We start from the raw sequence: 19,055 nt of genomic DNA on the forward strand, positions 1-19,055 counted from the left end.
ATGACCATATTGTGAAATATTTTCAAATTTCACGAAGTGTAAAAAATCCTTTTCCATTTCATGAAAAGATCAATTTTATCAAGTGGCTACGACATATAGATGTTGGCAGTCAAGTGTAGTAGTATAGTCTGTAAACAGTTGTTATGACTGTATATTTTCTACGTTACTATTCTTATTAGACCAATGAAAAAAATTTCCTCCCCAAGCTTATCATGTTAAATATGTAGACAATATGATGTTTTGACTTTATGAGTGTTGATAAAGTAGAAAATCGACGTATTTCATGAGTTGCATATATGTTACACGGTGTGGACCGAGTACGTTTTGTTATTGATGGTATCGCGTGATAAACTATTACTGCAGGCAACAATGTTATATTTTGATTGTAATATTATTCAGTATTCTAGTTGTTAGTTGCGTTCGATAATCATTTCGTTTTTATACTGTTTTTTGGACGTTTTCTTATTATTATAATAATAAAATAATTGTTCGTAATGGCCAAAAATCTGTCTGATAGCTCCATAGAATATTTTTTGTTCGTGGATTTACCTACTGGATCAGAAGATGAACTGAAAGATGGGAATGTTGACGGAATTTGTGTTTATGACAATATAAATTGTTTGGATATAGATGATAATGATTTTCTAGGCATAAATTGGGGAACAAATGCACTTTACTACGCCCCTCACGTATTTCAAATTTTTTTTTAAAAAAAAGACGGAATTTTATATTGAGTTAGGAATTGTTTTGCCAAAAAAAATATTTAGGAAGTTATAGCCCTCCAAAGTTTGCGATTTTACATTTATACGCATGCGCGCCACACTACTTTACTGCCTCGTAGAGTACCTAACTCGAGGTTTGGCGACCATAAGTTACGTTATTCGCGCCACAGTTCTCCCGTGCGTATATGTAACGAATTAAGATTTTTTTTTACGGATACAATTTTAAAATTCAAATTCATTTTTTTTAATTATTGTTTATTGCATTTACTTATATACATAACATATAACGAATAATCTAACAGTCAATACAATTAATATAATATATTAGTATACCTAATATAATAGAAACATATATTAATAAACAATACTATCATTCATCATCATGTTCTGTATCGCTGTGATCATCATTTGAATTATGTTCAACATTTAGGAAATTAGCATTGTATAAATTTCCAGCCAATTAAAAAAACTCTAATAACGCGTCATTTCCATTTTTAATTTGTTTTACAAACATGTGTTTGGCGAGATATCCTCCTATAAAATTTTTCTTCCTATGGTATTGGGGTAGGTAGTGAAAATTTAGCATGTCTCCAAAGGGCTTCAATTGTAATTGTATGTTGATGAGTTTCGGGAATTTTAGAATTAATACTATGATTAACTTAAAAATGAACAAATCCCTCTTCATTCAGACAGTCATATGCCTAGGTAATATACTAAAGTATTTATAAATATAAATTATTTATTCAATTTTTTTGTTCTAATATTAAATAATTACTTTCAAACAGTCAGAAATTATCGTTTCCCCTGGTAAAATCCACTCTTTTTTAATTTTTAATAAGGTCGTTTTGTTCCTTGTTTCCATTGGTACAAGAAAACATTTATTGGTTCCACATTCAACATCTCCAAATACTCATTGGCCTTAAACTGCGTGCCCCCTATGGTATTTTCGCTTACCAAACTTACTTTCGTCAATTTATACTTCTACACCCATACCATCGATTTTAACTTTATGAGCAAATAGTCCATCATACATAACTTTTTGACAGAAATTGGCCCAATCGACAATAGTATGACGGCTAATTTCTAACTCGCTTATAACAAATGACTGTGTGGTATATTGGAGGCACAAATATGACAAAGTAACAATCTATATAAAATATTAAAAGGTGCGATTTTTCGAAAAATGTATTTTTCCTTATTGATACCTGATAGTTGCACTTGGTGGCTTTTTGAATCCTAACCGAACATTTCTCACGGCACCCGGGTTAAAAAAGGATCGATTTATAACGTACTTAAACATACTAATAAATAATAATAAATAATCAATTGGAACTTACCTCCAAACAAAGCCATCGATACAATCGTTTCGCTAAGCTAACCCCTAACCCCCCTGGGATTTAAATAGAAAACCTAAGGGGGAGTGGTTGGGCGACCTCTTCGGAGTCGCGGGGGAAGATACCTGCCCTACGGGTAGACAGATGACATAACAAGTAAACTGAACCTTGTGAGTTTAAGTAACACACAAGTGGCTCCGGTCTTCAAACTAAAGGAACCTTCCTTTTTCTGCCGGCTACGGTCGTCAAACCTCGAGTTGCTCTGCGTAGCAGTAAAGTAGTAAGGCGCGTAAGCGTATAAACGTAAAATCGCAAACTTTGGAGGGCTATACCTTCCAAAATAATGGTTTCCGCAAAAAATTCGAAAAATTCCTAAATCATTATAAAAAAACCTGACTTAAAAAAAAATGTTTTTTAAATTCATGAGGTGCATGGTAAAGAGCATTTTAGCCAAAATTGGCCTTGTGTTGATAATGATATAATGGTTCAGTATTAAAGATTGAAGATAGACTGTGAAGGAAATTCTGATATTATTAAGGGAAAAAATCAATACACATAATAATTTTGAAAAATTTAATACTTTTTGAAAGTGATAAATGATAATAAATAGTAATATTATTAAACAGTGTTTAAAAATTTCGTTTAGCCAGAATTTCTATTTTTTTTCGGTTTAGGCATCTCCTTATTTTATCTTCAAGTTGTATATTACAGGTAAATGTTTTAGAGTATAGTAATGTATTATCTAATCAGAACGAACGCGAACTTATATTTTTTGTCACAGTTGAAAAAGTGTAGTCATCATTTTTGGCGAAATATTGATGGCTCAATCTATCTTGTTTGAAAATGGTCTAATAATTTTAAATTCTGAACACCTGAATATAATATTAAAGAGTTTCGGCAATTATAACATTGATTCATACAAGTATCTGAGCAATGCCTGTATTCTACAAGCCCATCATAATGATGGTAAGATAGTACAGTTTCAGCTCGCGGAAGAAATGTGTAATATCTTACATTTTATAATGAAAAATATGGCCATCAATGATATTGATAAACTTTCAAAAATATATGTAAATTAACAACCAAAATATTTTTAAAAAAATAAGTATATCAAAAAAGTGGCATGCCAATCCGTAAAGAATAAAATCAATAGTGTACAAATTAAAAATTTACTGGAGTTATATGTACTATCCAACAAGTAAGTTTTACTATAATTACACTACTTAAAATAATTCACTGTACACTAATAACTTTATCATAAGCTGTAGCTTATAATAAATAATAATATTGAGTTGGTGGAGATTGAAAACAAAATATTTAAAGTTCCTAATGAAGTATTATTTGAATCTGTCATTTATTCAGTGATGCTCTCTTTATCACATTTATATACCTAATATGTTTCTATGACTAATACAAAATACAAACATGAGCAATGCTACAATACTAATTCATCATTTAAATACTAATATTACAGCATTGTTCATTGTTTAAATTTAATATACATTAATTTCAGATGCGCAAGTTATGTGAATCATTTGTTCTAGTCATAAATATTGACAATAAAAATGACACATGCAACAAATGTAAGATTTTCATGACTAGAATAATTGATAATTAGATAAATATAAAGTAATTTTTAAGTTCAAAATAAATAATAAATCTTAATGTTTTTATAAGGTGAATGTCACACACCACCTGATCAAATGTTTTATATTTAATTATCAACTGAGGTCGAAGGACACCATTATTCGACGTTTAGGTACATAGTTTGACCAGAAATTTTATACTAATATATAAAGTTATTAGTAATCCAGTATTAGAGGTAAATCAACAAATCCAAAATAATCCTATTATTATGAATGTTCCTCCTGCTTCTTCTTTTGAAAATTTACAATCTATATCAAATCTGCAACCTGTTCATTATCTCTTGCTAAAGTTGTTGTTAGAAAATCTCGTCCAATAATACTGTTGTGTGGTAGCAGTGAGTCATCTAGTAAATTATTATCCGACTTTAGAGATTTGGTGAAAAATGGTGTTTAATTTCCAACGGGTTTCCGTAAAGTCAGTGATAAAACATTAATGCAGCATATTCTGCTTCGGTCCTGTCATGCTGAGCTTGAAAATCGTAAGTTAAATGGTGAATCAAATCTTGAGATTTTTTACGTCAATAGTGTACCCCAAATACGTGTTGCCAAATCAAAAAACATTGGATACTATCATCATGCAGGTCATCGTTAATCAAGTCAGTTAGTGGTCAGCCAGTCCGTGGATTTTATCAAAATTGTCGTCGTTTCCGATCCAAATTAGTAACTCTTAAATGTAATGCTGCTGCGCTGGACCACATTTTTATTATTTTATCTGAAACATGGCTAACTAATGGTATTTTTGATGATGAACTTGGCTTATATAATTATAATATTTTTAGATGTAATAGATCCTCTCTTACTAGTAATTGTTCTCTCGGGGGAAGTGTCCTTATTGGCGTTCGTAAGGATATCTCTTCTTCTTTTATAACCGTCTCCGAATTAAATGTTGAACAAATTTTTGTTCGTTTTTCTTTCAATAAAATTAACTTCCTAATTAGTAGTGTGTATATCCCTCCTCAATCCCCACTCAATGTCTATCAGTCTCATATTGACTGTTGAACATGTTATTAATCTTTACCCTAATTATAAAAATTTGTTTTCTGGCGATTGCAACTTACCTGAAGTCTTATGGGATAATGATGACTCTGGATTAATCTTCTCATCCTCCCATTGTCGCGCTCCTTGTATTCCTGAGTTTTTTGCCTCTAATTGTTTTTTTCAAAATAACAGCAACCGTAATATACATGAATCCTTATTAGACTTAGTATTTATTAATGTTGATCTCTTTCAATCACTGCATCTTTAGATTCGTTAGTGCCACCTGATCCCTTCCACCCTCCTCTATCTATCAATTTTTATAATAACATCCATGTTCCTGGTTTCAATAGCTCTCATTCCTTCTTCGATTTTGATAATGCAGACTATATTAATATACATAATTTTATTTCTAATTTTGATTGGCCTTCTTCTCTATCTACTCTCAGTCTTGATTCTGCTTTTAATACCTTGTACGATGCTTTTCACCAGTTTGTACTACGTTTTGTCCCAATACGCCACTTTAAGCAGACAACCTTCCCTGTCTGCTTCACGAGTGAGTTAAAACAAATTTTATTTATGAAGAAAAAGGCTCGTGCAAAATTTAAATCCACTTTTAACTCTGACGATTACAGACACTTTTTACTTCTTAGGGCCCGTTATAAGTGCGTATCGAAAAAATAGCATCATGAATTTGTTGATCGAACTGAAATATCAATTAATGCTAATCCTTCCAGTTTTTGGAAATTTATAAAGAAACAACGCTTTAATTCTGATATTCCTAAAATACTAACGCTTAATGGTGCTTCCAGTACTAACGAACAGGATGCAGCTGACATGTTCATCTCGTACTTTAAATCTGTTTACTCAAGTGAAGTCGTTAATGATGATGTTAACGATCTTAAGATTCAATCTTTTGACCAACCTAATAATGCATATTTCACTGTTGATGACGTTTTTCATAGTCTTTCTATATTGTCTGGTGGTAAAAATATAGGTCCGATGGTCTACCCGGCGTTTTTCTATTTCATTTGCGTTCTATTATAGCCTATCCTCTATTTTTACTGTTCAGGCGTTCTCTTGATGAGGGTATTTTTCCCTCAATTCTTAAAATCAGCTCTATCATGCCAGTACATAAATCAGGTATTAAATCCGATTATATCTAACTATAAACCTATATCCATTCAGTCTCACCTATCAAAACTATTTGAATCTTTGGTTTTAAACAGTATTAAACCATCATTAAATAATATTATTATTGAAGCACAACATGGGTTTCGTTCGGGAAAATCAACTTCTACATGCAACTTAGTTTTTTCCAATTTTGTTTTTGAGTCTTTTAAAAAACAGTCCCAAGTTGATGTAGTTTATACTGACTTAGCCAAAGCGTTTGACACTGTTAATCATAGAGTCTTGATGAAAATTCTCGAAGCGTCTGGTTTTGGTGAACCTTTGCGGTCATGGATTGGTTCTTTTTTAACTAACAGGCAACAATGGGTAAAATTATTTGGTCTCAAATCAAATATCTTTTCGTGTACGTCCGGTATTCCCCAAGGTAGACATTTATCACCGATTCTATTTTTACTATTTGTCAATAGTGTACGTAACGCCTTGCCTTTGTGTCAGCTTTTATGTTTCGTAGATGATATGAAGCTCTTTATGGAAATCAACTCAGCTGCTGAAACCACGAATCTCCAAAGTAGCCTTGATTGTTTTGTTAGTTGGTGTTTTAAAATAGGCCTTAAAGTCAGTGCTTCAAAATGCCGAGTCATGACATTTACTCGTTCCCGTTCTACTATCCTTTTTTACTACAATATCTCTGGTTTGACAATTGAACGCGTCGATAATCTAACCAATCTGGGTTTTAAACTAACTAGAAACCTTAACCCAAGTCCTCATATTGCGATGATTACTAGTAGAGCATTTAGGGCCGTTATTACAATGTCCTGCTAAGGTGTACGCTAACGTAGCGGACACATTTAGCGGCTGCTTTTTAATATTCCATTATTACAATGTACCGTTACGTAAAATGTTACCGCTAACTACGAGATAGCGGTCACTTTATTAGCGGCAAGCTTTACTGCCCGTTAAAGTAGCTAGCTGGAAGAATCCATAGAGTATTATGCACCGGATATTTATATTTTTGCAGGTGTATTGAGAATTTGTTGTGATGTTCTTTTTTATCAGTTAGATCTATTCTGTAACTCATTTGCTGCTGTGTTTTCTGCAACTGTGCTGTGACGCTGTGTTCTTTTTATTTTTTTGACAATAAAATAATTAACTTTTGGTTTTGGTGCCTGTTTAAGCCTGTTTAAGAATCTATATATAATATAATATACATTTTTTTATCAGTATACAGAATATTCTGTGATAATACTGTGTACTGTGCATTTATTTAATTTTTCATTGTTCATTTGTTTTATATTTACCTACTCATTTATATAATTTTTAAAATGAATAATTTGAATCATTTAATTGATTTTATTGATGAGGTAAATTATATTGGTGAAAGAAGACCACAAGTGTTCCATGATAGGCCTAATTACTACGACATTTTAACAGAAGATGAATTTAAGTATAGATTTCGTCTTTCAAAAAAATTCGTAGTTTATTTATTAAATTTACTCACAGGAAAACTGGAAACAGCAACTGACACGTAAATATTACTCATACCAGTAATATATTACAATTTCTTGTATTTATGCATCGTTTTTTACATATTTGTGCCTATACCTACGAATTTTTTTTTTTTAGGAATATGACATTAACTACAATGACTCAGGTTCTGCTTACACTGAGATTTTATGCTTTGGGCACTATGCTTATATCAGTTGCAGATATGTTTGGTGTTAGTATATCTTCTGCAAGCAGAACAATTAAAAAAGTTTCCTATGCTATCGCGGGATTGAGTGGATCATTTTTAAATATTCCTGTGCATAATATTGTTGAAACAAAAATGAAAATGTTTAAGATTGCTCGATTTCCATTAGTCTTTGGTGCAATCGATTGCACTCATGCGAGAATCCAATCTCCAGGAGGTGAATCTTCAGAAACATTTCGGAATCGTAAAGGGTAAAGAAATATCATGAAATTCGAACTTTCTACGTCTATAAAAAAAAATTTATACTATTTTAATTTTTACTATTATAGTCTATATAATATTATCGGGTTTATTATAATCTATTTATTTTTCAATTATGTCCAATAACTGTATTTAGATATTTTTCCTTGAATGTGCAAGCACTTGTAAATGCAGATTTGAAGTTCATGGATATTGTTGCTAGATGGCCTGGGTCTGCACATGGCAGCAATATTTTCAGAAATTCAAGGCTGTATGCAAGATTAGAATCAGGTGAATTTAATAACAATGCCATCTTAGGAGACAGTGGTTATGCTCTAAAACCGTATATGTTGACACCCATATTAAACCCGGTTGGACGAATAGAGATGCTGTATAACGAATCCCAAATTAGAACGAGAAATATAATAGAAAGGTGTTTTGGGGTCTGGAAAAGAAGATTTCCAGTATTATCACTTGGTTCGTAGTTATATTTGTAATAAAATTAATTGTTGTCTAAATAAAAATATATATTGTATATAAAAAATTTATATATTTAATGTTAGGTATGCGATTACAACTAAAAACTGTGCAGGCAATAATAGTTGCAACAGCAATTTTGCACAATATATGTAGAGATATGAATGAGGATTTACCTGAAGACAATTCTGATGATGTCTTAAATCAGTTAAATGAAGCAGAAGACTTGACTGAAACAGTCCATCGTCATGATGATAATGGTGAAGACTCAATCACCAGAAACTCACTACTTAACAACTACTTTGCTAGGTAAAGACTAATGAATACATATGAACACCATTTAATAAAAGTTTGTTAACATAAATCATTCAATTTTCTGTTTTAGATTATAATATATATATCATCCGAGGAAGACAACCACAATAAAAACAAAAAATCAAATTACATTTTCTTATTCTTTATTTTTTATTTTAGTATAAACTTATAGTATATAAAAAATGGCCTATTAAAAAAAATTATAAGATTAAAAATTTAACTTAAATTTGATAGAGTTTTTTTTTTAATTTCAATTTCTAATCTTAATGCCTCAACCTTTAGTTCATGTTCCAATTTTTCCCACTCAAAACGCATACACCCTCTCTCTTTCTCCACCTCGATTAATTGTAACTGCTCTTCATATACATCTTTTTTTTTACTAGCAACATCATTATGCATTTTTCTCTGCCTTTTGTTTTTATTTACAACCCCCGATATTAACTTTTTTTTCCCAGTAACTAGTTCATCAGAAACTGGCTGGCGTAATGAAGCTGGAGTCCAATTTTCCCAGTTTGGTGGTTTTCTACTGGTAATGGGTGTTACCTCTAACTGCTCAACAGTGACAACCTTTCAAATATAACAAAACAAATACAATTTATTTAACTAATCTAATTTTTACCGATAGTAAAATAATTTATATATCCTTACATTGAGTGATGATTGGTTGAAGAGCTCACTATCATCAAACATATTTGGACTATTAATTCCCTCTAATTCAAACAATAAATCATCTACTTCATTGTTGTCAACAGTTGTAGAAGTAGTATGTTTTAAATTATTCAGGGACGAATCTAATAAATATAGGTACAATGCAAGATAAAAAATATTAACTAGAGATAATTTTAAATAAATTACACTTACCAACAACATCAGAATCAAAATTACTAGCCAGCCCAGTTGCTGAGACTCCAAGAAGTTCTATTATACTATCAAAGTACTCAATTTTTTTAAATGTTTTGACCACACCCCCACCAGTCTTATACATCTCTTTTTTTTCTTCAGCTAATCGTTGTTTGACATTTCTTTTAATCTTTTCCCACTTGTTTTTTAAAGCCTTTGATCCTCTTTGAATACCTTTAATACATTATTATAGTTAAAAAAAAACATTAGGTAGAAAAGTAGCAATTAGAAGTTAGAACCATTAAAAAAAAAAAAAAAAAAAAAAAATAGACAAGGATAATGCAAGAATGATGGATGAAGAAAATATAAGATATGGATGATAATAGGAAATTAATGGATAGTTAAAATAGGTATAAATGTAGAATATTATAACAAATTATTTATTATTCAACTCTATACTTTCCTTGATATCAGTTCTGCATTATAGTCCTTAGATAATGATTGAATTCCCATAAGTAGGTAATAGACTAAAAAAAAAACTCAGTTATTCAAAATATGTATAATATGAGATTTTTAAAACAAAATAATTAATATCATTTCCATAGTCAGTATATTATGACTCATATAATGATTAGATTATGGAAATTTTACTATTTATTTATTTTTATTTACCTAGTACTTAACAACCCATGTAATCAAATAATATTAAATTAATAAATTATAAATCATTATCAACATTCATATTTGAATAACAATAATAAATTGGTAGTATCACCTAGGTACCTTGAATAATTATTCACAATAAAAAATAAACAACAAATATTACCTAGGTACCAATCTTAATTGATACAAAAAACTAAAAAAAAATCAATTCAATTCAAATAAAATATAGGTATTACTTACCTGAAGAAACAACCATTGCACTGTCAATTAATTCCCAGGTTTCAGACTTTTTTTTCCATATATCTGAATCTGTCTCTTTATTTTCAATAATTGAACCGTATTTCAAAACAAGTTCCACCAATGACTTCTCTTCCAACAATGTAAAATTGGCTTGCCTTTCTCTTTTATCTTTATTCATTTTTGCAATTTTTCGATGGAAAAAGTCAAAATTGAAAAAAAATAATAATTACTGCGTCTTGCAAGTTGCAATAGCAGTTATCAAAAAAAAACAGAAAACCAAAAAATAATATAAATTATCAATATCACATTATCACAAAAGATTTGATTAATTATCAGCTGTCACATAACAATTAACAGCTGCTTCATTATGAGCCAATGAAAATATTCGTTACGTTTAGAATTATTTAACTGATAGTTAGTACAAGCGGTAACATTGTAATAATGGTCTGTATTAAACTTGCCGCTAAAGTACCCGCTACGCTAAACTACACGCTAGCTTATCTGGCAGCTAGATAAGATTTAGCGAGACATTGTAATAACGGCCCTTAATGTTTTAAAGTTCATTGTGCGTCAATTTAAAGACTTTAAATTGTCAAAATCATTAAAATCATTATATTGTGCTTTAGTCGTCCTATTTTAGAGTACAGGTCGGTTGTCTGGGATCCGTACACTGTTTCTGATATTAATCAACACGAACGTGTTCAACATAAATTTTTGAGATTTTGTAGTTTTGTGTTAGGCATTCCCCACTTAGCTCACGACTATACCAATATCGCAAACATACTTGGCCTACCTACTCTTGCTGAACGAAAAAGAACTTTAAATATAAAATTTATTCGTGGTCTAATTACTAACCATATTGATTCCCCTTACTTGCTTTCCCAAGTTAACTTTAAAGTCCCTTCGCATGTATCTCGTTCTTATATGACCTTCCATATTCCTAACGTCAACACTAATTATCTACAAAATGAGCCTTTAAGGCGTATTATGTCACTTGCCAATGAGGATCCCTCTTTTGATGATAATTTGTTCTAATGTTCTTAAATACTATAAATAACTCTTAAGTTCAATATATGCGTTTTAATTGCTTACTTAATTAATGATTAAATAAATTGTACTCTCTGTTATTTACACATAATATTTTATATATCTACATTTTCTACTATTATTCTAATAAATTGTACTGTACTTTAATGTTATAGGGGCAACCCGTATATTTATAATAAATAAATAAATACAAGTGACTAAAAATACCCGTCAGTCAGTTACTCAAAAAATAAAACAATTTCATCATCGTCTAGTATAAACCCAGCACTAAAAGTAACATCAAATAATAAAAAAAGAAACAAAATGTTTGTCCTTCTAAAAAGTTATTTGTTAAAAAAAAAAAACATTTATTGCTCCGACAAATGTTGAATTTACTAAAAAAATAGAATTACCAGATACTTTTTTGAATTTAGCAACATCACTAGATTTTTTTTAATTACTTTTGCACTTCAGATTTTATGGGTCATATTTGTGAACAAACTACTAAAAGTTCTAAAAGATCCTAGAAAACAATTCAATATAACTGAAACTGATTTAAAAAGGTACCTTTGCATTTGTATAATGACTTCTATTGCACAAGTTTCCAATATCCGTCAATATTGGTCGTATAATTTAGGAATCTTAGTTATAAAATCCACCATGATAGTTAATTGCTTTGAAAAAATCCACCAATTCCTTCATTTTCCTAATAGTAAAAATTATATTCCACCAAACCAAATAGATCATGATAGATTATATAGAATAAGACCTATTCTTGAAACGCTTTGAAAAAGATACCAAGCAATACCCTTTGAAGAGTCATTGTCAGTAAATAAATAACTCTGTGCTACAAAACCCAGTCATTTTTAAAAATAATATATCCCAATAAAGCATCATAAACGGGGATATAAATTATTAGTATTAGCTAGCGTATCTAGATTTGCACATGATATAGAGATTTATAGTAGCCAAGAAAATAATATTGAAAACAGGATAGATAAAGAACTGTAAGAAATACTAGTTATCTTTCATTTAATAAAAATACTCATTCAACAGTACAAATTATAAAATAAGTATAAAATAACGTAAATTGCGGACGCGCACATTCTCGCTACGTCGACGATAAAGAAATGAACATAACCTCCAAAAAATAAAATAATAGTAATAATCATAGTGATAATAAAAATATTAACACTATCACAGCTCAGCCGTCTTGACTTATCCCAGACCCTGGGATTAATACATAATACAAAATAGTACATCAATATAAACATAAACAGTATATAAATAATATAACAATACTTAGTATACCATGTTAATCAAAAAACCTAGGAACAAAAAAAAAAAAAAAAATTCAGTACCTTTTCAATATAAACTTAATAACAAATTCTAGTAAAATTACAAATCAGTTCATTCATAATATTTCATAATAACAACAACATCTAGTAAAAATAACAATTCAATAATAATAGTAATAATTATTTCTCCACAGTTCTAATCCAATGTCTCATATTATCTGAACTCATTACCCCTTCATATGGTATTTGAGTGTGTTGAAACCCCTCAATATATTTTACTGTAAACCTATCATTTGGTAGGACTTTATAAATAACATATGGACCCTTAAACTTGTGTATTAATATTTTATTAACCCCCACACTCACATCTGTGTTCTTAATCATAACAAAATCTCCTTTTTTATACAACGTAGGTTTTTATGTTTTTTTATCATAATACTTTTTAGTATATGATTCACTCTTTATAATATTATGTTCAGCCTCTCCCCTTATTTTCCGAACTCTTTTCTTCATTTTCCACCAACAATTTTTTTAAATCATTCTCTGATGAACCATTTTGATGCACTCCAAAAAACAATTTAGATAGAGCTACATTTGTCGAAGCATATGCAATATTATTTAACGCATATTCCACCTCATCCAGTACTTTGTTCCATTTATTTAATGTCATAGTCTTTTTTTGATAATATTGCAGTTATACAACGATCCACCCTCTAGTCTTGACCGTTTGCTATAAGTGTTGCTGTTGCCACTAGCACTACATCTATCCTTACTTCAATTAAAAACTCTTTAAACGCATTAGATGTAAAGGCTGACCTTCTATCTGACACTACTATAACTACTGGTTTACTATAATATCTAAAATAGTCATTCAAATATTTAATCAATTCTACCGTATTTGTTGTTTTACATGGGTATAATCTAACAAACTTTGTGAATGCATCAATAATAACAAACAAATATTTATTTTTCTTGCTAATCATTTCAAGGAAGCCATAATGATCAATATGTATTGTATCAAATGGTATAGGATTCTTAGGAATAGAACGTAAATTACCCTTCTTTCTCCCATGTACTGGAGAATTTGTAATACATTTTAGACAATTTGAAATAAACCTTTTTATTTTTTCCCTTAAGTTAGGAAACTAGATGTCCTCAAAATGACCCCGCTTGTCTTTTCTGAATCCAAATGATCGTACTCCTCATGCACTGACTTTATCACACTTGAATCCATACTGCTCGGAACATAACGGGGTCGACGAAAGTCCGCCTTGCCGTGGCGACTCCATCCGGCCGTACCAAAATCGATGCGGTCGCTCAGAGGCTTTCACACTAACCTTCGTCCGGGATGGCCGAACCCGGACCGGACTAAACCCCTGCCATGACTGCTGCAACCGTCGAACTAGTCCGCCGACGGCCAGAGGGTATAGGGCTACCAGGGGTAGTCCCCCTAACTACAACAACTAACATGAATACACCGAAAATAGATCAAACCGTTCTAAGGCCCTCCTGCTAGGAGGGATCGGACCTTAGGAAACCAGACCCGGCAGATGGTAGAGAGCAAGAAGGCTACCGTAGGTCGTTATCGACTTTCTGCGCTAAAGATGTGTCCAGCCAGGCATCTAAATATACTACTGCTGAGACAGACGTATTTATACGCAAACAAAGACATGTAATGGTGCTCACGAACAATGTACTTAGACTTCATGGAGGCGGAGGCCCCACGGGTGACGATAGCTCGTCTGATATGGATACCGAACAAAATGTCCGGAAAAAGCGTCCCGGGCCAGAGTCCCCGACGACGCCGACTGGTAAGAAAAAGGTCAAAGCGGTGAGTAACCATTAGGAGACTATGGGTAGCTTCAACGGTTTGATAGGGTGGTGCGAGACTACGGGGATATCAGAGGCAGAAAAGAAAAAATTGTCCAAAACCACGGCAGAAGGTCTGATGGAGAAACTAAGTCCATAAGAGGGCTGTTTACGGAGGTATGCCTCGAAAACTCCAGACTGACGGGGGCACTTCACACCAGTGAGGAGGTCAGATAACGGCCAGAAACTCCGAAAACAAAGAGCTTATCGCACGAAATAAAGAGCTCAAAAAACAAATAGAAAATAATAATAATGAGGGTTTAGACATGAAACCGGCTCCAAGGCCTCAACCAGTCGTAGCCAATAAGAAGTACGCTATGGTAACTAATACGGCTAAGAAACCGCTGATAAGTAATAAGGACAAAAAGGCTTTGGAAAAATTTAGGAACTCGAAAACCACATCACGGTTTGTGATTGAAATTTCAGCTGAAAAGTCGATTGCGGAGGCCAAGACTGAGCTGTGGAAAACGGTTTCGGCAAAAATCAAAAATCCCAGAGCCAGGACAATAGTAAAGGGCAATACCCTCATAATAGTATCAGATGACAATAAAACGATTAAGGTGTTAAATTAGGTGCCAAATGTCAAAGAAGTCGGGCCTCGTCAACCCAGGATCATAATCTATGACGTAGATAACGAAATTACGGTAGATGACCTAGCAGAGGGTCTGCAGATACAAAACCCGGATCTAGGCCTAAACAAGGAGGACATAGGAAGAATGTGTGTAATGCATAAACTTGGTCCTAGAAACGGGACTACGACACATTGGGTCCTAGAAACCCCACCAGACGTACTTACCAAACTGGAAAATAAGTCAGTTTTCTTGGGTATGACTAAGTGCAGGGTCAGAGTGTACCAGAACGTTCCTCAATGTTTTAAGTGCCAAAAATACGGTCATACGGCAATAAAATGCACCCAGGAGGCGCCAATTTGCAAACACTGCGCCGAGGGGCATGATAGTAGGGAATGCCCAGACAAATTGCAGAGTAAATGCAGCAATTGTAAAAAAGATCACAAGGCGTCCAGTGCGACTTGCAAGTCGAGAAACCAGGCGGTTCAAGGATTGCTTAGGCGCACGGACTTTGGGCCAAAATGAATAAACAAATCAGAATAGTACAGCACAATGTAAACAAACAGAAGATAGCGAGTCACCAGCTAAGGGACTACAGCGTTAACATTAAAGCAGACATTGTACTAATACAAGAGCCAGTGGTATCAGAGGGCATGGTGTACGGCTTCGAAGACCAGGCATGCGTACTCAAGGGAAATAAGGCAGGCTCAGCCGTAATCATTTTTAATAAAACATTACAGGTATTAGAGCTTTTCCAGTACAATAACGAATACATAGTAGCAGTCAAAGTCAGAAGTGGGGACGAAACGAACACCATAACACTGGTGTCGGCCTACTTTAAGTATAACATTCCCACACTGGATTTTATCGAAAAGCTAAGACCAATACTGGAGAGAGAAATGTACACCATAATCGGGGCAGACTTAAATGGGCACTCCACGTTATGGCACTGTCATCGGCAGAACGATAGGGGTCGTCAGCTGGAAACATTAATAGAGGACTTTGACTTGAATCTCGCAAACACACCGCAGCCAATTAGTACCTACCACAGAGAGGGAATGAGCGAGTCCAATATTGATGTGACACTGATGACGCCCCAACTACATGACTGAATACATGACTGGATGGTAAACGACGTAACAGACAGCGATCATAACGTGCTGACCTATAAAATTGGCCTAGCAAGCGCAGTACAAACAATCTGCACGAAGCGTAGATATAATATAAGAAAGGCCAACTGGGACGTATTCATCCTCAACTTGACTCAAAATAAAAATACGATAAATAATAGCAGCATAGAGGACCATGCAAAGTCAATCATGAAGGTTATAGAAACTGCGACAGACAAATCAATGCCGAAGGTAAGGACAGTTAACATAAAGGTAAAACAGCCTTGGTGGAACCAAGTCCTGTCACAGTTGAAGAAGGTACTGGACAGGACTCGCAGACTTGGTTTACATCGAACGGATAGGCCAACATATATCAGAGCCCGAAACCTATACCTCGCTGAGATATTACAAATACATATCACAACAAATAAGATCAATTGTAATGTTCAAAATTTAGTCAAAATATTATTTAACTATTTTCCAGACGTAAAAGTATAATTTAATAAATACAAATAAGTAACCATTACAGTTTTTTTCTATAATTAATAATGTATAAACATTTTGTGCAATTTTCAAATATCTAGGGTATTCATTTTAGATTTACATATATTAAAAAACATTAATTATTTTATCCATTATTAATTGTTTTAAATTGTTTGTATTGAACATAAGTAATTTTATTATTACTTGTTATATACTATTAGTATTTTGTTTTTTTATTTAATGTAATTTAATGTTTAGACAATATTTTTGAATTATGAATTTTAAATGTTATTATAACTAGGTAGTAACATTATACCCATGACATAAAATCGATCATAAAGCATTAAGCTAACTTACCTCAGCAACTACAAGTACATAATTAGTAAAAGCAAGCCATTTAGCATTATATACCCATTCTCTTACGAAGAAATTGTAGACTTCTAAACTTTAACATGCTTTAAATTGATCTAAAGTATAGACGCTTATAGTCAAAACCAAATAGTTGAATACATAAGGGTAGTTTATTCGTGGGAGGATATCCATGTCATTCGTTCAAGCAATATTTGGGTCCTTTAATGTGAATTAATGATCTTTTGTACCTATAACTTCGATTTTATTTAAATATCGAACTTTAACATCTCTCGTCAAACTTCTAACACGGATGATTAACTCTATAGTCATAGTCAGGTAATTAGGTAAAATGTTTAAATTAAATTAACTATACTTAAGCACGAATTTCAAACTTATTAAAGCTACACAAATACAATTCATGAATAAGGTATATAATTTGCAATTCAAACATAAATGTTTTGACATCCAGTTTGTGATAAGCATAATATCTGATTAAAACCTAACCTTAATCAAAATGATTATTATTATTATTATTTTTTGTTAATTATTATTATTTATGCGTTTATTCCATGATAATTCCATATCAATGAAAATCAACCTAACCTAAAATTCATAGAAGTCGAATACAAAATGTCGAATTGCGCTGATGACTATTCAGTCTGTGCCGAGACATTTACTACGCTCCACACGTGTACTCCGTTTTTGTCTTTGCTTTATACAGATTATTTCAGTGTTTCACCTTTGACATACATATTACCACGAGTTCTAATATATGTCTAAATAATTATATTTGTAATTTTAATATTTTATTTTTAATAATTTAATGTTTAGACAATATTTTTGAATTATGAATTTTAAATGTAAATATAACTAGGTAGTAATATTATTGTTTATTTTAACTTAAATTTAGTCATGTATTTTAAATACAATAGGGACATTTACACCGGTTTTTTGTTGGTTTACGTGTGATTCCAAGACATTTGTAGTGATACCAATAACAACGTTTCTGATCCAATTACAGCTTATGATATTAAAATATATATATATATAAATTGTTATGTCCATTAATTTCAGACAATGATGCATTTAGAAATATGTATTAGGTAATGACGATATTTATGAACATCTTGAAGCTGTTCATGAAAATACAAAATTAAAAATTAAAGTATCGTAAAAAGCAATAGTAGAAGATTCTGACCTGAAAATCGGAAATTCTGATAAAGAAGTACAAGAAAATTCTGATGTAGATATCGAAGGCTTTGAAAGAGAAATACTAATGTATCCTGAAGTCAAAATAGAGGACTCTGATGAAGAATCACAAGAAAATACCGATGTGGATGTCGAAGACGCAAACGAAAAGAATTTAATGATAGAAATGAAGTTGTAGAAATAGTGAAAAATATAGAAGTAGAATCTAACTGTTCTAATTTGTCCGTGGATAATTCAATTCTATCGGAAAATCACCTAATACAATTTAATACCATTGTATGGTTATCATACATTTAAAATAATGAAAATAGGTATATTCAAATATGACCTAAAAAATTTAAAAAAAAATATAATTAATGAATTAAAATTAATAAAAACTTATAAATTAATTATTATCAATTAAGAATAACAAATTTAAAACTATGATTGCATTGTACAATTATTAAACTAGTGGTAGGAATTATTGTTTCTTTTATGTAATCGTTCCAATTGGTACAGTTACAATAAAGTACCAATTCCAAAGTACTCGTTACATCGATACAATCGGTATTAAGTTACACTTGTACTCAGATTCGTTAATTTCGCTCGGAACGATCAAAATACATGTATTCAAATGTGTACTCGTTCTTGTAATGGATATTTATGAACGAATATACTTCGTACTTTGTAGAAACATTATGCGACACTATTTTATTACGTTTGTAAAAAATTAACTTAAATTAACTTTAAATAATTAAATTTGTACCAGAAACACTATGTTTACAAATTTACAATATAAATATAGATACATTTGATATACCTAATCAAAAATTACAAAAGATTTTAAATTAATAGGTTTTTATAAAAATACAAATAAAAAAAAAATCAC

General features: G+C 31.7%; 2 protein-coding genes across 2 annotated transcripts; one reads left to right on the plus strand and one right to left on the minus strand.

Annotated features, from left to right (window-relative positions):
- Window positions 1-494: 494 nt before the first annotated feature.
- Window positions 495-8,607, plus strand: LOC126552367 (putative nuclease HARBI1). Its single transcript, XM_050207058.1, has 7 exons — window positions 495-689; window positions 6,028-6,174; window positions 7,170-7,333; window positions 7,432-7,749; window positions 7,896-8,215; window positions 8,302-8,524; window positions 8,601-8,607. Exons 1-7 carry the CDS (start codon window positions 495-497, stop codon window positions 8,605-8,607), a joined length of 1,374 nt encoding a protein of 457 aa, XP_050063015.1.
- Window positions 8,608-8,720: 113 nt separating this feature from the next.
- On the minus strand, window positions 8,721-10,543 carry LOC126552028 (uncharacterized). Its single transcript, XM_050206506.1, has 4 exons — window positions 10,274-10,543; window positions 9,392-9,604; window positions 9,179-9,321; window positions 8,721-9,097 (listed from the first exon to the last, which is right to left on the minus strand). Exons 1-4 carry the CDS (start codon window positions 10,449-10,451, stop codon window positions 8,747-8,749), a joined length of 885 nt encoding a protein of 294 aa, XP_050062463.1. The 5' UTR covers window positions 10,452-10,543; the 3' UTR covers window positions 8,721-8,746.
- Window positions 10,544-19,055: the final 8,512 nt, after the last annotated feature.

Source organism: Aphis gossypii, chromosome X (genome assembly GCF_020184175.1).
Source record: "Aphis gossypii isolate Hap1 chromosome X, ASM2018417v2, whole genome shotgun sequence".
Taxonomy (NCBI): domain Eukaryota; kingdom Metazoa; phylum Arthropoda; class Insecta; order Hemiptera; family Aphididae; genus Aphis; species Aphis gossypii.